The 27523-nt window shown below is 40.6% G+C and overlaps 1 protein-coding gene across 1 annotated transcript in view; it reads right to left on the reverse strand.

Annotated features, from left to right (window-relative positions):
- The window catches only part of LOC306883341 (putative E3 ubiquitin-protein ligase MID2), a 131765-nt gene that overhangs the window by 41940 nt on the left and 62302 nt on the right, over nt 1-27523 (reverse strand). The window contains exons 5-9 of the mRNA XM_079438525.1: nt 26376-26483; nt 22677-22825; nt 20842-20969; nt 20549-20692; nt 8201-8362 (exon numbers count right to left, since the gene is read on the reverse strand). Coding sequence (XP_079294651.1) covers nt 8201-8362; nt 20549-20692; nt 20842-20969; nt 22677-22825; nt 26376-26483 — 691 coding nt within the window. The remainder of the gene's footprint in view (nt 1-8200; nt 8363-20548; nt 20693-20841; nt 20970-22676; nt 22826-26375; nt 26484-27523) is intronic.

The raw sequence follows: 27523 nt of genomic DNA on the forward strand, positions 1-27523 counted from the left end.
ACTTTATAACTATTATAGTGTTATTTTTTGCCCAGTCTCTGTTAAATTATCAACATTTTTTGATAATTATTGACCTAGAGAATCTAAAGAACAGCACTGCAATAATTTGATTGATTTTGAGTTAAAAACTGAAAGCTAGTTGACAAAAGCATGTTTTTCAAAATAATATCAATCTCAAAATGATTAAACTAGCCTATTAATACTCTATAAGCATATTTACATACACACAAAAACACACATGCACACACACATAGAAATGAAATGGTCAAACCATCACAATAACAATCATAAAACCTGCTTACACACATACACACACACACACACACACACACAAACACACTTGTATACACACACACACACACACACACACACAGAAACACTCATACACGGACATACATGCACACACATTTTGCTGCAGATGCAGATATTTCAAATAAGTGATAGGTAACAAAGCCTATTGCACTTATTCACTTTTTAAGAGTTTAGATGTCATTTTCAGGTTTCACTGTAATAAAAACCTGGCAAAATTATAAAAACTGATATGTCTGTATGAACAAAATGGTAAACTTTGCCTCAATGAAGTTTAAAATGTTATAACAGTGATTGTATAATGTTTTATCTTGAATCCTTCAGCAGCCATTGAACAGTACTGTTTTACAGCTTAATAAGGCCATTAGTGGTGTTACGCTGCCATCTAGTGGTTATAAATGCCAATTTCTCATACAACACTGTGTTTTTAAGCTTTATAACTATTATAGTGTTATTTTTGGCCCAGTCTCTCTTAACTTATACAATTTTTTGATAATTATTGATCTAGAGACTCCAGAGAACATCACTGCTGTGGTTTGATCGAGATTGAGCAAAAAAACAGAGACAAGTTAGCAAAAGTATGTTTTTAACACATTTGTAAATAATTAATGAACGATTTGATTGACAGCATTAGTCCAAGAGGCAAAGTTGTTCAGAATGAGGAGATCTATCAGATGATATGAAGATCTAGTGTATAAGTGAATGTTATTAATATTTTATTGCAATTTGAGGTCATTTCCCTTAGAAATACTGTTTCAGAAGCCCCTTTTCACTGTTAAAGCACCACCTATGGTCCGATCTCCATGAAACTTTTCATGCTTGTTAACGGTCATGTGTCACATGTTTTCACCAACTTTCGTAAAGTTTCAAGTTTTTGTTTACGTTTTATAGGCTGTTGGGTTTTTGTGGCCACGTGTCCTTTTTTAAATGAGCCAATTATGGCTAACCAAAGGACAAAATTCAACATTTTTTCGATAACTATTGATCTAGAGAGTCCAGAGATTATTACTGCAGTGGTTTGATCGAGATTATGCAAAAAACCAGAGACTAGTTCGCAAAAGTAGGTTTTAGACATATTTCTGAATAATTAATGAACGATTTGATTGACATCTTTGGTCCAAGAGGCAAAGTTGTTCGGAATGAGGAGATCTATCATATGATATGCATTATTTGTGGATATGTAAAACACCACGTGATCACTAGGCCAAAAATCTCGTTAGCGCCAACTTGTGGCCGATTTCTTTCAAAATTCTTACAGACCTTTGGGGCCATGAGTCAAACATGCCCACCGAGTTTCATTCCGATCGACCTCCGTTAACCTTGTCTAATAAGTGCTCAAATTTTAATGGCCGATGGCGGCCATGTTTTTTGAGATACGCAAATGTCCTCATAGATATTTCAGCCACGTCGGACAAAGACATTGCATACCAAGTTTCAAGTCGATCGGACCAACGGTTACCCAGTTACAGTTTTTTCGATTTTATAGCGCCACCAAGTGGCAGATCAGTGGTATTTTTTGTTTTTTGACCAAAGTTCCTACTGTTATATATATGTACCAAGTTTGGTGAAGATATCTCATTTCGTGCACGAGTTATAGCATTTTTCGTAAAATAGGTCCTCGACTTTTAAACGTTTTTGGGCCCCATTACAAAAGTGAGTGGACATTTCAAAGATTTTTTTGATAATTATTAATAAGCCCTGGACAGAGAACATTTCGGCAGTAGTTTGGTTGTGATTGGGTGAAAAACCTACGACTAGTTCACCAAAGTAGGTTTTAAACCTAATTGCGAATAGTTAAATAACAGTTTGATTGACAGAAATGCTCCTAGAGACAAAGTTGTTCAGAATGATGAGATCTATCATGTGATATGAATGACTTATGTATTTGTGAATATCTAAGATGTTTTTTTTACAGTTAATTTCATGTACAGTTGAAATATTGTGTTTTTGATGGCTTTTCTGACTGTTATAGCGCCACCTATGGTCCGATCTTGACGAAACTTTTTTTGCTTGTTCACAGTCATGTGACGCATGTTTTCACCAACTTTCGTAAAGTTTCAAGTTTTCGTTTAGGTTTTATAGGCTGTTGGGTTTGTGTGGCCACGCCTCTTTTTTGAAATTAGCCAATTATGGCTAACCAAAGGACAAAATTCAACATGTTTTCGATAATTATTGATCTAGAGAGTCCAGAGATTATTACTGCAGTGGTTTGATCGAAATTGAGCAAAAAACCAGAGACTAGTTCGCAAAAGTAGGTTTTACACACATTCCTGAATAATTAATGAACGATTTGATTGACAGCTTTGGTCCAAGAGGAAAAGTTGTTCATTATGAGGAGATCTATCAGATGATATGCATTATGTGTGGATATGTAAAACACCACGTGATTACAGAGCCAAAAATCTCGTTAGCGCCAACTTGTGGCCGATTTCTTTCAAAATTCTTACAGACCTTTAGGGCCATGAGTCGAACATGCCCACCGAGTTTTGTTCCGATCGACCTCCGTTAACCTTGTTTAATTGGTGCTTGAAATGTTTTGGCCAATGGCGGCCATGTTTTTTGAGATACGTGAATGTCCTCATATACACTTGTGCCCCTTTGGACCAAGATGCTGCATACCAATTTTGAAGCCGATCGGACCAACGGTTGCCTAGTTATAACCATTTATATGTTTTTTCTGTCTTATAGCGCCCCTAAGTGGCAGAGCTTCGCAATTTTTTTTATTTGACCAAAGATTGAGCTCGTACATACTTGTACCGAGTTTGGTGAATATAGCTCATTCCGTTCCAGAGCTATACTTCCAACAACATTTGGCTAACGTTAGCATAGACGCTAATTGGAGTACTGTATCGCCCGAAAATCAAAATTGCAACTTTTTTTTGATAATTATTGATATTCAGTGTCCACAGAATATTTCTGCACTGGTTTGGTTCCGATCAGGCGAAAAACCTAGGACTAGTTCGCAAAAGTAGGTCTGGGATATAGGTCAATTTTAGGGCAAGAAGGAAGCGTCGCAGCTCAAAAATTTCGGACTCCACTTTTGTTCGGGCTAACCCAAGGATTGCAACGATGTAAAGTTTTTGAGTCTACGACACACGGTTTACGACTGTGGGCCAAAAATGTCTGAAATTTTAGGTTTTTGCGCTGTAGCGCCCCCGTTTGGCCGATTTGGCCGATTCTTTGTATCTGAGTAGCGAGCAAGACTACTACCTTCTGACCAAGTTTCAGCTCTCTAGCCCTTACGGTTTGGGCTGCACGATTCGTTTTAAGGCAGAATAATAATAATAATAATAATAATAATAATAAAAATCTTAACAAATACAATAGGGTTTCTGCACTACGTGCACGAACCCCTAATAAAAATCCTAACAATTACAATAGGGTTTCTGCACTACGTGCACGAACCCCTAATAATAATAATAATAATAAAAATCCTAACAAATACAATAGGGTTTCTGCACTACGTGCACGAACCCCTAATAAAAATCTTAACAAATACAATAGGGTTTCTGCACTACGTGCACGAACCCCTAAATATAGCTGCAAGCAGCGATTAACCGGGGTTCGTGAAATTGACACCCTTTAAGGTGGTCTTGGTCAACCTGGATGTATGGCTGACAGTTAAAAACATCCAGAATGGAGAGCAGGCTCACAGACACACAACACTCATGCACACACAGTGAAATTAAATGGTCAAACCATCACAATAACAATCATAAAGCCTGCTTACACACACACACACACACACACACACAAACACAAACACTCACACACACAAACACACTTGTATACACACACACACACACACACACACAAACACAAACACTCACACACACAAACACACTTGTATACACACACACACACACACACACACAAACACAAACACTCACACACACAAACACACTTGTATACACACACACACACACACACACACACAAACACATACACAAACACACACAGAAACACTCATACACAGACATACATGCACACACATTTTGTTGCAGATGCAGATATTTGAAATAAGTGATAGGTAACAAAGCCTATTGCACTTATTCAGTTTTTAAGAGTTTAGATGTCATTTTCAGGTTCCACTGTAATCATAATCTGGCAAAATTATAAAAGCTGATATGTCTGTATGAACAAAATGGTAAACTTTGACTCAATGAGGTTTAAAATGTTATAACAGTGATTTTATAATGTTTTAACTTGAATCCTTCAGTAGCCATTGAACAGTGCTGTTTTACAGCTTAATAAGGCCATTAGTGGTCTTCCGCTGCCATCTAGTGGTTATAAATGCCAATTTCTCATACAACACTGTGTTTTTAAGCTTTATAACTATTATAGTGTTATTTTTGGCCCAGTCTCTCTTAACTTATAACATTTTTTGATAATTATTGATCCAGAGACTCCAGAGAACATCACTGCTGTGGTTTGATCGAGATTGAGCAAAAAAACAGAGACAAGTTAGCAAAAGTAGGTTTCTAACACATTTGTAAATAATTAATGAACGATTTGATTGACAGCATTAGTCCAAGAGGCAAAGTTGTTCAGAATGAGGGTATCTATCAGATGATATGAAGATGTAGTGTATAAGTGAATGTTATTAATATTTTATTGCAATTTGAGGTCATTTCCCTTAGAAATACTGTTTCAGAAGCCCTTTTTCACTGTTAAAGCACCACCTATGGTCCGATCTCCATGAAACTTTTCATGCTTGTTAACGGTCATGTGTCACATGTTTTCACCAACTTTGGTAAAGTTTCAAGTTTTTGTTTACGTTTTATAGGCTGTTGGGTTTTTGTGGCCACGTGTCCTTTTTTAAATGAGCTAATTATAGCTAACCAAAGGACAAAATTCAACATTTTTTCGATAACTATTGATCTAGAGAGTCCAGAGATTATTACTGCAGTGGTTTGATCGAGATTGACCAAAAAACCAGAGACTAGTTCGCAAAAGTAGGTTTTAGACATATTTCTGAATAATTAATGAACGATTTGATTGACATCTTTGGTCCAAGAGGAAAAGTTGTTCATTATGAGGAGATCTATCAGATGATATGCATTATGTGTGGATATGTAAAACACCACGTGATCACTAGGCCAAAAATCTCGTTAGCGCCAACTTGTGGCCGATTTCTTTCAAAATTCTTACAGACCTTTAGGGCCATGAGTCGAACATGCCCACCGAGTTTCATTCCGATCGACCTCCGTTAACCTTGTCTAATAAGTGCTCAAATTTTAATGGCCGTTGACGGCCATGTTTTTTGAGATACGCGAATGTCCTCATAGATATTTCAGCCACGTCGGACAAAGACATTGCATACCAAGTTTCAAGTCGATCGGACTAACGGTTACCCAGTTACAGTTTTTTCGATCTTATAGCGCCACCAAGTGGCAGATCAGTGGTATTTTTTGTTTTTTGACCAAAGTTCCTACTGCTATATATATGTACCAAGTTTGGTGAAGATATCTCATTTCGTTCACGAGTTATAGCATTTTTCGTAAAATAGGTCCTCGACTTTTAAACGTTTTTGGGCCCCATTACAAAAATGAGTGGACATTTCAAAGATTTTTTTGATAATTATTAATAAGCCCTGGACAGAGAACATTTCGGCAGTAGTTTGGTTGCGATTGGGTGAAAAACCTACGACTAGTTCACCAAAGTAGGTTTTAAACCTAATTGTGAATAGTTAAATAACAGTTTGATTGACAGAAATGATTCTAGAGACAAAGTTGTTCAGAAGGATGAGATCTATCATGTGATATGAATGACTTATGTATTTGTGAATATCTAAGATGTTTTTTTTACAGTTAATTTCATGTACAGTTGAAATATTGTATTTTTGATGGCTTTTCTGACTGTTATAGCGCCACCTATGGTCCGATTTTGATGAAACTTTTCTTGCTTGTTCACAGTCATGTGACACATGTTTTCACCAACTTTCGTAAAGTTTCAAGTTTTCGTTTAGGTTTTATAGGCTGTTGGGTATGTGTGGCCACGCCTCTTTTTTGAAATTAGCCAATTATGGCTAACCAAAGGACAAAATTCAACATGTTTTCGATAATTATTGATCTAGAGAGTCCAGAGATTATTACTGCATTGGTTTGATCGAAATTGACCAAAAAACCAGAGACTAGTTCGCAAAAGTAGGTTTTAGACATATTTCTGAATAATTAATGAACGATTTGATTGACATCTTTGGTCCAAGAGGAAAAGTTGTTCATTATGAGGAGATCTATCAGATGATATGCATTATGTGTGGATATGTAAAACACCACGTGATTACAGAGGCAAAAATCTCGTTAGCGCCAACTTGTGGCCGATTTCTTTCAAAATTCTTACAGACCTTTAGGGCCATGAGTCGAACATGCCCACCGAGTTTTGTTCCGATCGACCTCCGTTAACCTTGTCTAATTGGTGCTTGAAATGTTTTGGCCAATGGCGGCCATGTTTTTTGAGATACGTGAATGTCCTCATATACACTTGTGCCCCTTTGGACCAAGATGCTGCATACCAATTTTGAAGCCGATCGGACCAACGGTTGCCTAGTTATAACCATTTATATGTTTTTTCTGTCTTATAGCGCCCCTAAGTGGCAGAGCTTCGCAATTTTTTTTATTTGACCAAAGATTGAGCTCGTACATATGTGTACCGAGTTTGGTGAATATAGCTCATTCCGTTCCAGAGTTATACTTCCAACAACATTTGGCTAACGTTAGCATAGACGCTAATTGGAGTACTGTATCGCCCGAAAATCAAAATTTCAACTTTTTTTTGATAATTATTGATATTCAGTGTCCACAGAATATTTCTGCACTGGTTTGGTTCCGATCGGGCGAAAAACCTAGGACTAGTTCGCAAAAGTAGGTCTGGGATATAGGTCAATTTTAGGGCAAGAAGGAAGCGTCGCAGCTCAAAAATTTCGGACTCCACTTTTGTTCGGGCTAACCCAAGGATTGCAACGATGTAAAGTTTTTGAGTCTACGACACACGGTTTACGACTGTGGGCCAAAAATGTCTGAAATTTTAGGTTTTTGCGCTGTAGCGCCCCCGTTTGGCCGATTTGGCCGATTCTTTGTATCTGAGTAGCGAGCAAGACTACTACCTTCTGACCAAGTTTCAGCTCTCTAGCCCTTACGGTTTGGGCTGCACGATTCGTTTTAAGGCAGAATAATAATAATAATAATAATAATAATAATAATAATAATAAAAATCCTAACAAATACAATAGGGTTTCTGCACTACGTGCACGAACCCCTAATAATAATAATAATAATAATAATAATAAAAATCCTAACAAATACAATAGGGTTTCTGCACTACGTGCACGAACCCCTAATAATAAAAAACTTGTTAAATACAGTTTGAAAATGACATGTTCCAGCATTTGTTTTTATTGTAATGTGTGAGAAGTATTAAGGTTTACTATTTTTGTTCGTTTTCATAGTGTGAGTTTTGGTAAATTGTATTGAATCAAATTAGTGTCAGTTTGAGCTGCAACATAAAAGTCTTACCCATTATTCAAACTTAATACAAGGGTTCATTTCTGGTGATTTTAATTTTAGGCTTCAAAATTCCTAGCAGCTGTGTTCATTTGTGAGGATTATCTTGATGAACAAAACGTGTATGAAAAAAATTCAAAGGCTTTTACTTCAGGGAGCCAGGGTGATGCAAACTTCTGGGCTGAACTGCAAAAATATATCATCCCTGTAGCACTCGATATTTTTTAAGTGAATGCTGAGTAAATATTGTGTAAAATAAATGTTCATTTTGGGAATATAATGCATACTGCTGTCAAGATAATGGCATCAGCTATTGCAAAAGCCATATGGATTGACGACTACCATGAGGTTTATAGATCCTTAGCACAGCTCATGAGGCCTGGACTTACTGTTGGTTTTGAGTCGAGCAGGTTCGCTGTTTCTGCTGCCTGCCTGGTTGATAGCCTTGACGAAAAAGATGTAACGAGTACCGCTCTGCAGGCCGTGGACTGTGTAGTGATTTTGCTTGATATTGGGCACAATCATCCAGCTATCTACAGAGTTATACAGACCTGCAAGGTAAGAGAGACAGAGCATAAAATCAATCACAGATTCAGAATATTTTTTTTACAATCACTCTTAGCCAGGACTGTGCAAGCACTCATTATTAACACAGAAGAACAGTGCAATAATACCCACTAACAGTGTGATGATTCTAAAAAGGGAATGGTACATATGAAGTTCATTATTCAAGGCATGCCTATTTCTGTTTGATGTGAAAACACATATAGCACACGTTCGTAGAGAGACTCGGGATGTTTGCCTCAGGCAAACAGATGCCCCTCAATCCAGTTTCTCATGATGAACCATTTGCCCAGAATGTCCTCAGGAAACATCAGCAATGCCATTAAAACCACTGGCATTGCCACTCAAGGTCTGTCAAATGTGTGCCATACAAATGGCAAAAGCACTTCATAAGTAATTAAAAATGTAATGTAATAATTTTGAGTGCCTTTTATCTATATCAATTACAATAATATAATCAACAACTGGCCATCCTGCTCTCCAGATATATTCAATGCAATTAGAATCGCAACTTCCAAAAGATATGATGTAAAATAAAATAATGAATAATGATGATGATGACGATAATGCAAAATTTACTACAAATTAATATTGAATATTTACATTATTCATATTGTTTATATCAGTTATATTAATATTTACATTTAGTCATTTAGAAGACACTTTTATCCAAAGCGACTTACAAATGAGGATAATGGAAGCAATCAAAATCAACAAAAGAGCAATGATATGCAAGTGCTATAACAAGTCTCTGTTAGATGAACGCAGTACACGTAGCAAGTTTTTTTTTTATTATATAATAAAAAGAAAACATAGAATAGAAAAAGAATTGAGCAAGCTAGTGTTAGAGGACTTTTTTTTGCTTTTGTTAATTGTATAATAAATAAAAAGAAAACAAATAGATAGAATACATAATATATTAACAGTATTATAACTATTTTTATGTGCACTGTGGAATATCGCATAAGAAAACGCTGGATGGAAACGCCAAGATGCGCATAAAAATCTTATGCGCACATTTGAGCAGGATAAACTTTTTAATCCGATAAGAAAAAATGCGCATAAACTACGATGGAAACACATTTACCGAATAAATTCCTCCATGCGCATCGAAAGAGTCATGTGACTTTGCGCTATGAGACGGGATAACTTCACTAGCAGCGGACCAATCTCGTTGCACAGCATCTATATGTTGTTATGGTCATTCTGAAAAACATGAGCAAAGTCTGTCGTCAAAGTATTTCTGTATAATTGTCTTACACGACTGTGTTCCCAAACAGCTGGCATCCACCTCCGAAAGCTAGGACAGCATCAATTATGTTTTGCCTGCTCGCTCCGAGGCGCAAGTAATTTATATAATATATGAAAATTATTATATTCAGTGGCTTCTCCTATATTCTTAGTGATATTTAGTGCCACAGTTTACCAGGAAGTGACGGTTTTGTTCTCTTTGACTCGTTTGATGGAAACGGTGCTTTATTCGCATATGTTTTATGCAATATTTCAGTTTTGCGAATACGTTTAATTTGAATCTTTGGATGGAAACATAGCTATTGTCTCACCTGGCTATTCCTCTTCTCAAAAAAATTAAATAAAAATAATAAAATATAAAATAAAATAAGATACCCAAACTGTTTATTCTTCTATGTACGGTTTGTAGGGATATAATAATAATAATAATAATGTGTACAAAAAAAATCAATTTTGAGCAAATACATCAGTTATATTAATACCAACATTAGATCAGTATCAGCCATTTCTTAAAAATCCCTCGTTCAACCACTTGCAGTCTGCACACAATGTCCTTTTCACAAGGACATCTACTGCATCACTCAGCCGAGCAGAAACCACATGTCTAAGGAATAAATGTAATTACATATAACTTTAAGTATTCAAGTAAATAAAAAAGTGTAACCTCTGATGACTGGATGAAAAAGAAAGCAAAGCCTATAAAGTATTAACCATTTGCATCCACCAACTGCACGTCTGTAATATTTTTTCATGAGCAAAAAAGTAATTTGATCCACATCCATATCAAAAAGACGTTTGATGTTGTTGTTTGATGAATGGAATTAGCATAGCAGACTACAATATGCTGCTTACATTGCAAATTTTCTGCTGTTGCTTGACATTCAGAGGGAGAGAGACTTCAAAGAGGGCCAGATGAAGGTATGTGTCATTGGCTAAAAAGAAGGCAGGGTGAATAGGGATCCTAGACTGTGCATAAGTGTGTGTGTGTGTGTGTGTGTGTGTGTTGGCAGATGAAAGGGAGCTAAAACACAAAACTGGAACGGGGCTGCTCCCAATACTGTCGGCAAATCCAGACTAGCCTTTGATGCTTCTATTGTGTGTGTGTGTGTGTGTGTGTGTTTCCATGACTGCGCATGTGTTTTGATGTCATCAATGCCAACAGGACATGTACTGTTGTAAGAAGAATTAATGTAGTATGTGCATGTGTTATGATCCCACATGAACATATTTTCTTAGAGACGCAAAAACATACGGTCACATTCACAGCAAAAATAATGTCTCACTTCTGATCGGTGGCCACTGTGGACTGTGTCTTCATTTCACATTCACATTCTTGGGCAGCTCTCCAAAGCCCAGCTTATGAATATCTTAAGGTACAAAGACCATAACTTTGGCAGGAACCACTAAAAAGGAACAGAAACCTAGCATCATGATGCACCGTCTTACGACGACCGACGCCATCATGCAAAAATAATATGACACTTAATCAATGCCTGGCTGACCAGTCTTGTGATTATCTGCTCAATTATGGTGCTTTGATATTCCCTTCAGATACAGGATGAGAAAAATCCACTATCAAGGCTGAGTATAAATCATGGAAGCAGGATGGGAATATTGACCCGGTAAGCATGTCACAGATGTCTGTGAAAGTGTGCATCAACCAGAAAGATGTGCTTACCTTTAAGCATGTTATTTAAGCAACATGGTATGAGAGGTTATGCAATACTGTATACAGTATAAACTATTGCTCAAAAGTTAAGGGTCTGTAAGATTTTTTTAAATGCTTTTGAAAGAATATCTGGTAACACTTTAGTATAGGGACCAATTCTCACTTGTTGCTTATTAGCATGTCTGTTATTAACATATTGGCTGTTTATTAGTACTTATAAAGCACATATTCTGCATGACCATATTCTACATCCCTAATTCTTCCCAATGATTAAACTTAACAACTACGTTACTAACTATTAATAAGCAGCAGATTAGAAGTTTTTTGAGGCAAAAATCATAGTTAATAGTTTGTTAATAGCGAGAATTGGACCTTAAAATAAAGCGTGACCAAAACCAATTCAGACGAGCTTTAAAATCAACAATACTTATCTCAGAAAAATTGTATGTAGAAAAGAACACTACAACATTTCTCAAAACATCTTCTTTTGTGTTCCACAGAGAAAAGAAAACATTCCTTCAATTTCTGACTTACTGATATTACATATAATAGCTGACTATCAGCTCTGTCAACACACTCTCACTGCGTGGGTTTGTCTTTATATAAGATTTCTTGGTGTTTTCAAGGTTGCACAGCACATTGAGCTAGTGTTTTGTGGGGACACACATTATCAAATGAACAAGAGTTTTGTTGGAAAACAGACACACAGAGTCAAATGACCATAATAAGGTCTTTTGTTAGACTGGTCTGACCTCATTCATGTTCGCACAACTGTCAGCTTTACAGTTGTGTTCGACCATGTGTTTGCTGGCCCTCGTAAAATCCACGTCTCTCTTGTTTTCCATAAATGGCCCATGAGTCACGGTACATGTCCCTGAGCAAGAGGTGCGCATGTCAGATTAGGTGATGTGGCCCGTTTTCTCTGCAAGGACAGCGGCATTTGCATACTGTTTGCTCCAGGTTAGCATGCCAGTCCGGCGGCTTGTATCTGTCATGATACGTGCAGTGCAAATGAAGCGAGAACTCAAGTGCAGGGGAATGGTGGTTTTAATTATAAAAACAAACAAAACAGAAAGAAACTACCCCGAGGGGGAAAACAGAGCATGGCAAAAACAGGAATCAGGAACACACACGACTGACCGTACACAACATGTAACAACGTGGCCGAACAGAACTGCAAACACCAGGAACATAAATAGGGACACAAACGAGCAGGAACAGGTGAATTCACTAAACCAATAACGAGATAACAAGAGGGCGGAGTTAGACAATCAACCGGGGAACACATAGAACAATCACAACACAAACCCATGTGCTCAGACAAGACAGTGACATCTGGTGGCCAACCAGGGCACACCCACAGAATACGTGACACTACCCCCCAACAAAGGAGCAGCTCCCAGATGCTCCATCTGCAACACTAAGAACACAAAAACATGAAAAATGAAAATACAAAATGTCAAGAAGGGAGGTGGGCAAGAGACAGATCAGGGGGAGGGATGGTGGGCCAGGCCCGTGCAGAGGCAGGGGGCCCGCAGACCAAGGCCGAGCAGGAGACCAGGACGGATCCGGAGGGACGGACCAGGGGGTTTCCGGCCCAACAGGAACCCCAGCGCACGGCCAGGGTGGGGCCGGAGGGACAAGCCAGGCAGTGACTTTAAGAACGGCCTCTGTGGCCGTGACAGGGCAGACAGTCAGTTCAGAAACGGCCTCTGTGGCCGTGACAGGGCAGACAGTCAGTTCAGAAACGGCCTCTGTGGCCGTGACAGGGCAGGCAGTGAACTCAGGGACGGTCTCTGGCAGGGTAAGGAGCTCGAGTGGAGCCTGCAGGGCGAGAAGTTCGGGTAGAGCCGGCAAGGCGAGGAGCTCGGGTGGCGCCGGCAGGGCAAGGCGCTCGGGTGGCGCCGGCAGGGCAAGGAGTCTGGGTGGCGCCGGCAGGGCGAGGCGCTCGGGTGGCGCCGGCAGGGCGAGGAGCACGGGTGGCGCCGGCAGGGCGAGGAGCACGGGTGGCGCCGGCAGGGCGAGGAGCACGGGTGGCGCCGGCAGGGCGAGGAGCACTGGTGGCTCTGGCACGACCTCCTGGCCAGCAGTGAGCTCCTGGGTAGCCTCCTGGCCTTGTGGGACGGAGAAGGCCTTCCTCCGCCTCTTCCTCCGTCTCCGGGAGCGGGGCGCCGCTGCGGCATCCTCGGCCACCACTAGGGGATTGAGAGCGGGCACCGCCGCCTCGGGAGCGCTGTGAGCGGGCACCGCCGCCTCGGGAGCGCTGTGAGCGGGCACCGCCGCCTCGGGAGCGCTGTGAGCGGGCACGGCCGCCTCGGGAGCGCTGTGAGCGGGCACGGCCGCCTCGGGAGCGCTGTGAACGGGCACGGCCGCCTCGGGAGCGCTGTGAGCGGGCACGGCCGCCTCGGGAGCGCTGTGAGCGGGCACGGCCGCCTCGGGAGCGCTGTGAGCGGGCACGGCCGCCTCGGGAGCGCTGTGAGCGGGCACGGCCGCCTCGGGAGCGCTGTGAGCGGGCACGGCCGCTTCGGGAGCGCTGTGAGCGGGCACGGCCGCCTCGGGAGCGCTGTGAGCGGGCACGGCCGCCTCGGGAGCGCTGTGAGCGGGCACCGCCGCCTCGGGAGCGCTGTGAGCGGGCACCGCCGCCTCGGGAGCGCTGTGAGCGGGCACGGCCGCCTCGGGAGCGCTGTGAGCGGGCACCGCCGCCTCGGGAGCGCTGTGAGCGGGCACCGCCGCCTCGGGAGCGCTGTGAGCGGGCACCGCCGCCTCGGGAGCGCTGTGAGCGGGCACGGCCGCCTCGGGAGCGCTGTGAGCGGGCACCGCGGCCTCGGGAGCGCTGTGAGCGGGCACGGCCGCCTCGGGAGCGCTGTGAGCGGGCACCGCCGCCTCGGGAGCGCTGTGAGCGGGCACCGCCGCTTCGGGAGCGCTGTGAGCGGGCACCGCCGCTTGGAGAAGCGACAAAAACTCCACCAATTCCCCAAAAGTCAAGTGGTGTAACTCCCTCATCCACTCCTCATCGATGGGCTCATCAAGGGCAAGGTTGAAGAAGTCCTTGAGAGCCACCTCGTTGTATCCCAAACCCTCTGCTGCCTCACAAAACATCCAGGCAAACATCCTGACGTCAGTGCCCCTCTGACGGAGAGAGTGCAGCGTCCTGACCTGGAGGATCCGTAAAAAAGTGGGGTTCCTCACGTTAGGGGCTGGAGGATGGGAAGAATCCATTCCCCGCTGAGTTCTCTGATGTCGGCCACGTTCTGTCATGATACGTGCAGTGCAAATGAAGCGAGAACTCAAGTGCAGGGGAATGGTGGTTTTAATTATAAAAACAAACAAAACAGAAAGAAACTACCCCGAGGGGGAAAACAGAGCATGGCAAAAACAGGAATCAGGAACACACACGACTGACCGTACACAACATGTAACAACGTGGCCGAACAGAACTGCAAACACCAGGAACATAAATAGGGACACAAACGAGCAGGAACAGGTGAATTCACTAAACCAATAACGAGATAACAAGAGGGCGGAGTTAGACAATCAACCGGGGAACACATAGAACAATCACAACACAAACCCATGTGCTCAGACAAGACAGTGACATCTGGTGGCCAACCAGGGCACACCCACAGAATACGTGACAGTATCACTATCAATCAATGTCACAATGAGAGCGGAGCAAAGAGCATTAGCTTGTGTCAGATCTAATCAGGGATGATGCCAGGCCAGTGCCCTCACTTTCACAGAGCTGACAATAAAGTCCACTTCCGGAGCTGCTCTTTCAACAGAACCTCGAACGACTCTGTCCGCGAATGATGCTTTCTTGTCCATTTTACAGCTATTATTCCATTATCTTGAGTTTCGACTGATGCACTTGAATTTTGTGCATGTTTAATTGATCACAAAAGGTCGGTTTTCCAGTCATGGCAGCTGTGCAATTACACATATTGGACTTGAGTGCACTGCAGGGGGAATGTATAGATTTTTACATAGCACATGACTCTTATTTTATATGTCTATGGCATGGTATTGGCAGTAAAACTGACGGATCGCAATAAATGAAAAAGATCCTGCATGTTATCCAACCTGAGCCCTTGAATATTATGCTTTTACTATGAGGCTTGCAAAATGTAATACACTTTTGCTAGAGGGAATATAAAACAAGCCATAAATTTCACCGGCCTGCAAATATGATAAACGATAAAACGCAAGATAAAAAAAACAACAACAACAATATAAAAGACATTATTCCATTAAAAATGCCTTGAAACTAAATGTGATTGAACTTCCTCATAGAAGGAAATCCATCTAAAGCTGATAGATCCTGACTGGAGGCCGGAGTATTTTTTAGAGCCACTTTGCCTGACATGGCCAACGGCTGAGAAAATGCACCAGCAAAGACTCACATTTCATCTCAAGGGAGCGAAGCATACGCATCTAAGAATTGCTGCGTTTAGGCATCCGCATTCAAAGAGCAGTGCTGTAAAAAGGTCTGGGAAGAAAGCATTGCTCTCCATTTCTGTGTCTGTTTGTTTGTATCCTCAAAGGAGCCTGCGGTAACGCTGTCGATGTTTCGGGGCCTCTAAACTATCAGCGGTTGAAATGAATATACCGTGTTTGTTACCGAAGCGAGCTGAATGGAAACTGAGGATCAGGTCTGTGAGTGAGAGAGTGCTGTCTCTGTACGGTCCAAGCCCAAACAAGTTATGCATGTCCTGGCCTTTAAGCAATTAAGCCTTAACAGCTCTTTCACACCACAGATTCGTAAAAGCTAGACTTAGGGCTTTTATTTGTAAGTGCACCAACAAAACAAAAGGTGTGGGGGGACAGGCAGGTGTTCAAAAATGCTATGAATCCTTTGGAAATTTGTATGGGTATGCAGCAGTAATTCTGGTGCTTCAAAGTAATGCTGAAATGATTAAACAAAATGCTAAATGTAAATAATAAAATGAAAATAAAATTATATATACTACTGTTGAAAAGTTTGTGGTCAGTACATTTTTTTATTTAAATAGAAATTGATACTTTTATTTGTCTAGAACGCATTAAATTGATCAAAAGTGACAGTAAAGACGATGTAGTAAAAAAAAACAAATCCATGATTTTTTACAAAAATATTAAGCAGGACAGCTGCTTTCAACATTGCTAATGGTAATGGCTGCTAAAAATTCCGCTTTGTCATCACAGGAAAAAAAATACATTACATAAAATATTTAAATAGAAAAAAATAATATTAATAATATTTCACAATATTACTGTTTTTATTGTATTTCTGATTAAATAAATGCAGCCTTGGTGAACATAAGAGATCGTAAAAAGTGTGTATATTATATTATAAAAATATGAATAAAATATTATTAATTACAAATAATTAAAGTAAAAAAAATAAATAAAAGATTAATTTAAAAATCTAAATTAAAATTAAATGGATTACATTAAAATGAATTGAAAAAGGTCACCGTCACATCCATGAGTCCTATTTGTTTTATTCCAATATAAAGCCTATATGATGATTTTTTAAAATTGAAGGGCTTGTGCAGTCCTTGATAATATGAATACTATAATAATTTTGTTTTACATTTCTATGGCAAAAATTTTGGTACTGTGTATGTAGGGTCACAGCTTGATGTCTAATGGAAATTGTTTGTGAACAGAAACAAAACCAGTTGAGAAATATTTGTGTATAAGATATAAATGTTGGTTTGATGGTAAAAGCCATCATCCCCGTCCCAAAGAAACCCAAAATTACTGGACTTAATGACTACAGACCAGCGGCCCTAACGTCTGTAGCCATGAAATCATTTGAAAGACTGGTTTTGGCTTATCTGAAGGACATCACCGGACCCTTACTGGACCCCCTGCAGTTTGCCTAAAGAGCAAACAGGTCTGTGGATGAAGCAGTCAACATGGGACTGCACTTCACCCTGCAGCATCTGGATAGACCAGGGACTTCAGCTCCGCCATCATCACGGAAACCCTTCAGAATAAACTAACCCAGCTCTCCGTCCCCACCTCCGTCTGTCAGTGGATCACCAGCTTCCTGACAGACAGACAGCAGTTAGTAAAGCTTGGTAAATTCACATCCAGCACTCGTACCATCAGCACCGGAGCTCCTCAGGGCTGCGTACTCTCCCCACTGCTCTTCTCCCTCTACACCAACGACTGCACCTCTAAAGACCCCTCTGTCAAGCTCCTGAAGTTTGCAGATGACACCACACTGATCCGCCTCATCCAGGACGGTGACGAGTCTGCTTACAGACAGGAGGTTAAGGAGCTGGCTGTCTGGTGCAGTCTTAACAACCTGGAGCTTAACATGCTCAAAACTGTGGAGATGATCATGGACTTCAGGAGAAACCCCCCTGCTCTCCCCCCACTCACCATCATGAACATCACTGTGACTGCAGTAGAGCCATTCAGATTCCTGGGCACCACCATCTCCCAGGACCTGAAGTGGGATATTCACATAGACTCCATCGTCAGAAAGGGCCAGCAGAGGTTATACTTCCTTCACCAGCTGAGGAAGTTCAACCTGCCACATGAGCTGCTGAAACAGTTCTACTCCGCCATCATTGAATCCATACTCTGCACTCCTATAACTGTCTGGTTCAGCTCAGCGACCAAATCTGACCTCAGAAGATTACGGAGAGTAGTCCGGACTGCTGAGCGAATCATTGGTACAACCCTCCCCACTCTCCAAGAGCTGTACTTATCCAGAGTGAGCAAAAGGGCTGGTAAAATCACTCTGGACCCCTCACATCCAGCACACTCCCTCTTTGAACTGTTACCGTCTGGTCGACGTTACAGAGCTCTGAGAACCAGAACGACCAGACACAGGAACAGTTTCTCCCCTCAGGCAATCCATCTCATGACCACTCAACAATAAACATGGAACACACAACTATAATACATTATCCATTCACCACACTCACTTATTTTATTTTTATTTCTCATTTCTAATTTGCACATACTTGACCTGTACATACATAGTTGTCTATATTATATATTGTGTTTTTGCTGCTTTGTACATTGCCTATTTGGATATTTGGATATTATTCTTTTATTATTGTTGCGGTCTACATCCCCCCGTGTGCAAACGCTAAGGAAGCGCTTCGTGAACTGTACAGCGCCATCAGTGAACAACAAACAAAAAACCCAGACGGCTTTTTCATCATAGCCGGTGACTTCAACCACGCAAACTTAAAGACAGTTTTGCCAAAGTTCTACCAACATGTGAACTTTGCAACAAGGGGAAATAACACACTAGACTTTGTTTACACAACAGTAATGAACTCTTACAAAGCTGTACCCCGCCCCCACCTCGGGTACTCAGACCACATCACTGTTATGCTATTCCCAGCATATAGACCACTTCTCAAACTCGCCAAACCGGTTCAAAAGCAGATCACCGTATGGCCAGACAATGCCACCTCAGCACTGCAGGACTGCTTCCAGGACACAGACTGAAACATGTTTAAAGAGGCAGCCACCTACAACAACCACACAGACCTGCATGAGTACACTGAAACTGTGACTGCTTACATCAAAAAGTGCACTGATGATGTGACAGTCACCAAGACCATCACCACACGTGCAAACCAGAAGCCATGGATGACAGCAGAGGTTCATGGGCTGCTAAAGACCAGAGATGAAGCCTTCAGATCAGGAGATAAAGCAGCCCTCAAAACAGCAAGAGCCAGTCTGTCCTGTGGCATCAAAAATGCAAAACGGTCATATGCTCAAAAAATCAACAACCACTTCACAGACAGCAGAGACACACGGAGCCTGTGGCAAGCCATTCAGACCATCACTGACTACAAGACCCCGCCACAGGCCTGTGATGAGGACACATCCCTCCCCGATGCACTCAACCACTTTTATTCACGGTTTGAAATGCAGAATGACACACCTGCACAAAAACTGCCCACACCTCCCAACGACCGGGCGCTCTGTCTGTCTCCAGCCGACGTAAGGAAGACCCTATCTAGGATTAACCCACGCAAGGCTGCGGGTCCTGACAACATACCTGGCCGTGTTCTGAGAGACTGTGCTGCACAGCTGACAGATGTCCTAACAGATATCTTCAACACCTCGCTGAGTCAGGCAGTCGTCCCCACATGTTTCAAATCCACTAACAATCTGTCCCTCAATGTGGAGAAGACAAAGGAGGTTGTGATGGACTTCAGAAGAAACTCAGTTGACCACCTCCCACTGACCATCGACAGCTCGACTGTGGAGAGAGTCAGCAGCACTAAATTCCTGGGAGTGCACATCACAGAGGATCTCACCTGGACCACCAACACCATGTCACTCTCCAAAAGGCACAACAGCGCCTACACTTTCTCCGCCGGCTGAAAAGAGCAAGTCTCCCTCCACCCATCCTCACCACATTCTACAGAGGCACCATTGAGAGAGTGCTGACCAGCTGCATCACTGTCTGGTGCGGGAACTGCAGTGCTGCTGACCGCAAGACCCTCCAGCGGACAGTGAACACAGCTGCAAAGATCATCGGTGCCCCTCTCCCCTCCATCCTGGACATTTTCCTTACACGATGCTCCAGCAAAACCAACAGCATCGTGAAGGACTCAACACATCCCTCCCACAGTCTCTTCCAGCTCCTACCATCAGGAAGACGGTACCGGAGCATCAGAGCCCGCTCTGCCAGACTGCTCAACAGCTTTTTCCCCCAGGCTGTGACAGCCCTGAACTCAAATCACCCCGCCCCCCTCTGAAACCCCATGCAAACCCCTACCTTCTGAAACATGGACTGCACTGTTCCCCAACCAGCTGCTTGACTCAAAATATTTCTCTTTGCACATGTACAGTATTTGTGAAGCATTCGTATAGTTTGTATTTTTGATCCTTTATTCCTTTAGTTTGTATAGGGTAAATACTTATATATAGTATACTTATAGTTAAATCTGTCAGTAGGTTAGTTGTGTATAGGTTTATAGTGTTTTTTTTACTTTATTGTTGTATGTCTGTATTTATGTAGCACCGTGGTCCTGCGAGGTACGACATTTCGTTCCACTGTATGTCCCCACATGTAGTGGAATGACAATAAAGCTCAACTTGACTTGACTTGACTAGACTTATTATCTGTGTCCTGTCCTGCTGCTGTCTCTCTGTTGCACTGTGGAGCTTCTGTCACTACAACAAATTCCTCGTATATGTAAACATACTTGGTCAATAAAGCTCATTCTGATACTGATTCTGAAAAGAGTGAGATAGCAAGCTGTGTAAGGTGTGTATTTAGACTCACTGATGAAGTTGGTCTGGCCAGTGTAGATGGTGTACTGAAGCTCATAGGAGGTGACGCTGAATTCATCTTCAGAGGTCCAGTGCACTGTAATGGTGTCATGTGAGGCCGTGCAGAGCTCTTCACGTATAGACGGAGGGTTGGGCGCTGGAAAAGAAGGCAAGACGGGATGTATTGATTCACTTCTGCTGATGCAATTCTGGCAATATCCTAGATAAAGCATGTATGCATTAACTTTGCACTACATACACAAAAGCCTTTGTGGAAGGTGGTTTCAGTTTTCTTGCTGGTTTTACCTGTCAAGTAATCCAGTCCTTCCAGAATTTTCTTTTCTCTGGAGAAATCAAGGGCAAAATTGTCAAAAGCTTGGTTCAGATTGACGTCTGGGATGAGGACCTGGGAGGAGGCGGTGGCCATGGCAACTCTGGGAGGAAAGAGAGGCACTGGCAATTAATTTATAAATTATTATATCTATTTACAACAGTCTATTTACAGGCTATAAGGCTGTATGTGATTTCACCCACAGTGACAGAAATTGTAAACAGCATCTGGCAGCGCTCAAACTCAGAGAAATGTGTGTGGCACATGAAATTCAAATAATACAGAAGACTGTACAGACAGTAAGGATGCCATGAGACCAGAATTTCAGTAGTTTCTACCAATTTACCAGTAGTTTTCAATTCTGATGCCACAGTATCATATAAAAAGTGAATATATACTTTTAAAAATAATGATATTGTAAAATAATGGCATGTAGCCTTTAATTATTGCTATATTATTAAATTTTATATTTATTAAAATCTATAAAATATGTATACATATAATACTATAAATAATATAATTATTCAATTGTTATTTCATAAAGGAAACACTGTTTATAGGTGCAAGTTTTTAAAGTAAATGATCAGTAACAAGCAGGGCTTAATTTGTGCCGGAACAAGCCGGATCCGGATCCGGCACCTCCGAAATCCGATCCGGCACCTCATTCTGTCAGATCCCCCTCCTCACGCGCCAATGAAAGATGTTTGTGCTGACCTATAATGTGCATAATATGAAAAATCCTCTATAATGTCCGCGCTTGCGGCACATCTACATTTGAAATAAAGAACCTGAGCACGCAAAAGACGAGACATGTGAACTGCTCTACTCTCACAAGACATAATGCACGGATCCATAGCCTATACACACTTTCTCAGCTGTGAATAAATGTTTGCAGGAATTTCCCTCATTATAAACTTGAAAGCTGCGGGGATGAGTAAAACTGTGATACACACAATCCCCCACGGAATTCTAGACAGGAATAATTATAATAATTATACCCCCCCCCCCCCCCCCATGCTCCATTACCTCTCCCTCCTCTAATCACCATCACCCCACTTTTTTCCGGGACCTCAAAATTGACAAATTAAGCACTGGTAACAAGGAACAAAAAACATTAAGAACAGAAAGCAGTTTTCTCTTTTCTATAAAAATAAAATATTTATACATATAATATTACATATAATTGTTCAATTGCTATTTAATTTAGGAAACATTGATTTTAGGTACAAGTTTTTAGTAGACAGTCAGTAATAAGGAACAAAAAATTTTTTTTCATAAAAAATCTATAACATATTTATACATATAATATTAAATTATTACATTTTTGTTCCATTAAGGAAGTTTTTTTAGGTACATGATATTAAGTAAATAGTCAGTAATAAGGAGCAACAACAAAAAAACATTAAGAACAGTGAATAGATTTAAAACAAATATTCATACATATAATAACTCAATTTTTATTTCATTAAGTATCAAGTATTAAGTATTAAGTATTGCACAGATTTGATACTGCAACACAAATCCATCCTGTTTTTGTACCTGTTTACATTCACACAAAACAAACCGCCTGTGTTTAATTGCTCGTCAAAAACGCATGACAACACAAAGTCTCTCTCCACACCCAAAGCTGCACAAATACTGTTAAATATTGAGTCCTGAAGGCATATTTTGTATTATTTTGAATATAAGCCACAAGCAACAGAACTGGAGGAGGAGGCAGCACCAGGAAATGTGCAGAGTAGCTGAAAGTTGAATTCACGCTGGCAGCGGCAGTGACGGTGTGTGTGTGTGTGTGTGTGTGCGGTCTCACCTCTCTGCCACATTCCTGGCCGTCTGGAGGAAGCGGGTGTGGTCATTCTCCTTCAGGCTGTGCTCAGCCTGTGTGATGAGGGCACTCGAGCGCTCCAGACACTGTCTGCAGTTCGCAATCTGCTGGGCCAACTTCCTCAACTTCATCACCTAAACCCACACACAAGCCTTTTACAATATATCCACATTCTTATATGAGAGATAATGTATGGAGCTGTTATAACAACTTTCCAAGCTATTAATATTATAAATGTTTACGTTCCTAAAGATGTTATGAAAAATGATGGACCCTAAAGGAGCATTTTATCAAAAAATCATTATCACCCCTTGGCTCATCATCACAGCCAAATGAGCCCTTTGCTTTGTTTGCTTTTTGTGTAATTACAGCTGAGAAACAATAAAAAGACGGATTCTGATTTTCAGTTAAGTTAAAACATTTAAGGACTCTTATAAATGCCGAATTAGCATGAACTGTTAAAGACTTTGCCTGAATGGAAAAACAAATGCATATTTCATTCTGTTTTAGATGTCTGTAAAAACAAATTGTGAGCCAAATCAATTACACAAAGTGTCAGAGATTTGAACAAGAAAAGAGTATGGCCCAAACCAGACTGCTGTCCAAAGAATCTCATTTAATGCTGGAATAGCTATAAATGTTTCATATTTCTCATATTTAACTGGCTGGATAGCTATTCACATTTCCTCCTTGCATAGAAATTGCATAAACCTTCTACGTTAATATAGAATTCAACCTATGTGTGATCACAGGTGAGCTACTTTACAACGTCCAAAAATATGACTTATCCAGTCAGAATTTACTAGTTTAACTGTGTTGACCAAGTCTTTTGATTTCAACTCAAGTGTTTTGAAGTGCTGTGTTTGCATTAATCCAGTCTTATACTTCTATAATAAAGTTCAAAAGTTTGGAGTCAGATTTTTTTATGTTTTTTTTTAAATAAGTCTCTTTAGTTCACCAGTTATTCATTTATTTCAAATGGTTTGCTGCTAAAGAAACATTTCTTATTATTCTCAATGTTGAAAACAGTTGTGCTCTGATACATAACCCTGATACTTTTTTTTAGGATTCTTTGATGAATAGAAAGTTCAAAAGAAGAACATTTATTAGAATTTTTTCTATTAACATTCTATTAATATGAAATATTAATTAATACCGAAGTAATCATTTCTTGCTAAATAAAAGTATTAATTTCCAAACTTTTTAGTGGCAGTGTATATGAATAGTATCTTTTTGTTTGTGTCCATCAAGATTCATTACAAAAAGAAATTATTCAAATGAGATGACATGCATTTGATTTGCAAAGTATATTATAATTCTATAGATGATACAAAATTAGGCACTACATTCCACGCTTAAATATAAAACATATTGGTCTGAATTTACTTAAAAAAATAAAAGAATTTCCAGCAAGATCCAGCAATCTTATATATACCGTTACCATAATATAATGCACTCATAGGATGACATAAGATTTTGCTCACACCGCCCACAATACCTGACCACAGATTTACTATAAATTGAGCTTTCCTTCAAATAACCCCATGTTTCATGTGCGCATACATTATTTTTCTTTCGCGAGGGAATGAGAGACATTAGCTATGCTTCCTCAATAAGCCAGTAAGTCGGTTAAGCAGGATCTAGCCTATGCCACAGTGTAATTCAATAGAGGAATGGGATGTCTGGCAGGCAGGAATGATTGGAAGCATTCAGATAAATCAAGAAACAAGGAGAGAAAAATGTTGCTCGGTGCCGTAGTGGATTGCATTAGATCAAATCCCAATCTGACCCCATTTCTTAAAGACAGCTTCAAATGATTTGCTTTGATAGATGGTGCACAGCCAAAAAGTTTCAGAATTTCAGGACGGCATTAAAGAAATTGGACTGATTGAAAATCATTCAAAAACAATCCAGTAACAAACCAGCCTGAAGTCTCAGATCAAATCTTACAGACACTTTGCATCTGGGTTTATGATTCTAAAAGCCTCCTTAATGCTAACGATACAGGCACTTTGTGCTGGAGCTGCATTACTGATGTTTGCAAAAGACCAGACATAATCTCATGTTGCAGGCTGTGCATGTCGACTCGGGGCTGCTGTGTGAGAGTACATCACTGAAGGCCTTACGTAGACACTTCTGATGGAGATTACTGCATTTGTCCGTGCCTCTCACATCACATTATCCAAAAACAGAGAAGCACAGGTCTGTCTCGCGGCTCAAATCTCCACTTGATAAGAGTGTGAGTTCAGGCTGTCAAGTTAAAGTGCCTGTGCGCTGCACACTCACTGTCAAACACAAAACGCTATACACGCACTGCACACAGATGAACTGGGGCAGAAAATCTGACTCTTCAGTTCTGGTAATGTTTGAAGAGTGTCAAAATATAAAATATGGAACAATATTTGATCGTTCCGTGTAAAATTGACATCTCTAATTCTACAGTCTGATCAGATTATCAATGTTCAAAACTGTTGTACAAACAGCTTGGCATGTGTAAACCACTTACAGTAAGTGAAATTTAAAGTCATATTGAAAATTTTTACTTTTATTACTCATTCCTAAAAAATAAACCAAAATTTGGCAAATTAATATTTCAAAGTTTCTATTTATTTTTATTTTGTACTGATTTTTAGCATTAATCATATTTGTGAGTGTCTATTCTTTATTTCCTATCCCAGAGGAGAAGAGTGCTGTTCATTGTGCTGTGTTTGTGCTGCAGAAGATTATCAAGGCCTTGTTACTGTTCCACAAAGGAAGCTTGTTGAGTGAAGCCACATGGCCAAGTCCGCTTCAACCAGCCAAGCTTCCTGTCACACATTCAACAATCTTGTTCAAGCAATATCTCTACACTTCACTGCACCCTCACCCGGCAGCCACCACACTTCGGCCTGTGGACTATCTGACAAGATCTCCAAAGGCCCATTTGATGTCCTCACAGCCACATTATTACTCATCTGCACCAGCTTAACCTTAGCGTTCGCTCAGAAGAGATTAAATAGGGGAGTTTTTTAATTCACAAAGGGAAAATACACGGCGATTTTCCCAGCTTTTTCTCCATTTTGTCATCAGGCGACACATCACCTATCTCTCCGCACAGCGTAGGGTCCAACAGACCCTGACAGTCCCTCTCTTGCTATAACAGGGGTAGTGACATGATCTGAAAGATGTGTTAGAAATGCCAGCTCCGTATTTGTGTGCCATGTGACATACTGTCAAGAATCAAATTCAAATAGCTTTCTCTGAAGGACTGAGCTCTAAAAATCTGTTTCTCTGCCATGTGTGCATCTTAAAGGAACAGTTCACCAAGTCATTATTATGTTGTTCCAAACCTGTATAGCTTTTGTTCTTCTGTAGAACACAAAATAAGATGTTTTTGTCTGAATGAAAGTCAGTGGGTGGGGACCAAACCAAAACAACACTGAGCCCAACTGACATTCATTGTGTGGACAAAACACACATTTTCTTGGATGGTATGAGGGTGAGTAAATGATGAAATTTCCATTTTTAGGTGAAAATGAAAGAAGCTAAAAAGTTTTAACTTCCACCTTGATTCCACCTTTAAAGAGTTTATAAAATGAAAAGCCTTCCTAAATGTGTCTCAAGTGCTTGATACGAGTCTGACTTAAAATTACAATTGGGGCCGCCCTAATCTATCTCGGTGGTGCAAATAGAGGGAAACTGTACCTTGGACTCTTTGATCTTGACAGCAATGACCTGTTTCCTCTGGCGAATTATCTCCACCAATTCATCACACTCCTCCACCAGCTTGGCTTCATGCATGGCTGTGTTCACCTGCAGATAAGAGCAAAGACTTTCATAAAGAAATACAATGGCACTTAATCAGTCCGCTAGGATAACTGAGCTACTCCAGCCTCTCTGTTCCAGTTCATGCAAAAACCATGAGAGAATATCAACATCACGCCCTGTCTGGAGTGATGTGGACCATATCATTACAGAAAGGAGAGACATTTTAGACTCTACTTCAATTCCTTCCTCAGATCATCCCTGTAATTAGACAAAGTTGTGATATCCCATCAAAGATTCCCGTACCGCTCTCTTAGGATCCTGCTTTATCACTGCACTATCCGATCTTTGCATAAAGCTTGTTATTCAAGACAGATCCACTTAAGCTGTTAATCAAAGCACACTCACACTCATGCATTTAAATAAACAGACAATTAATGCTCACCCCGTTTTAATACTGTCAAGGGTTCAGTCTCATTAAGAAAGCACAGAAGCCAAGGACAGCACAAACCCAACATTTTATTGGATTTCGGCTAGACAACTTTTGTTGTCAAGCGGTATCCACTCACACGGAAGAAACCCGCTCAATACCAGACAAACCCTAAGAATTAATCTTTTGTGGGAATGTCTATAAAATAAACAGTGAATGCAGATGTATTTAGTATGGTCTATGACTGCTTTCAACACAAAGTCAGTAAAGGTTTCATACTATGCCAGGTGTCATAGAGAGATCTGGGAATGCCAATTTACAGTTTTTCACTGTAAATGAGGAGATGACTTGTTCTGTTTCACTTTCAAAAACCTGTATATTTAATAGTATTTTACCGTAAAATAACATGAAATTAGATCTATTTCTGTTTTTCATACCATTTAGAATAAGAAAACTTAGTGTTAACCAATTAACTGGTTTTTAAAGTAACATTTTCACAGTCTTTTTACAGTTAAATCTACAACATTTTTATGGTGTACACTGTAAAAAAAATTCCGTAAAATTTACGGTAAAAAAACTGGCAGCTGTGGTTGCCAGAATTCTACCGTAAAAAATACGGTAGCAACGTTTTAGGTTTTATGGTTTTAACTTAAATTTA

The sequence above is a fragment of the Barbus barbus genome (assembly GCF_936440315.1).
Source record: "Barbus barbus genome assembly, chromosome: 17".
In the NCBI taxonomy this organism is placed as follows: Eukaryota; Metazoa; Chordata; class Actinopteri; order Cypriniformes; family Cyprinidae; genus Barbus; species Barbus barbus.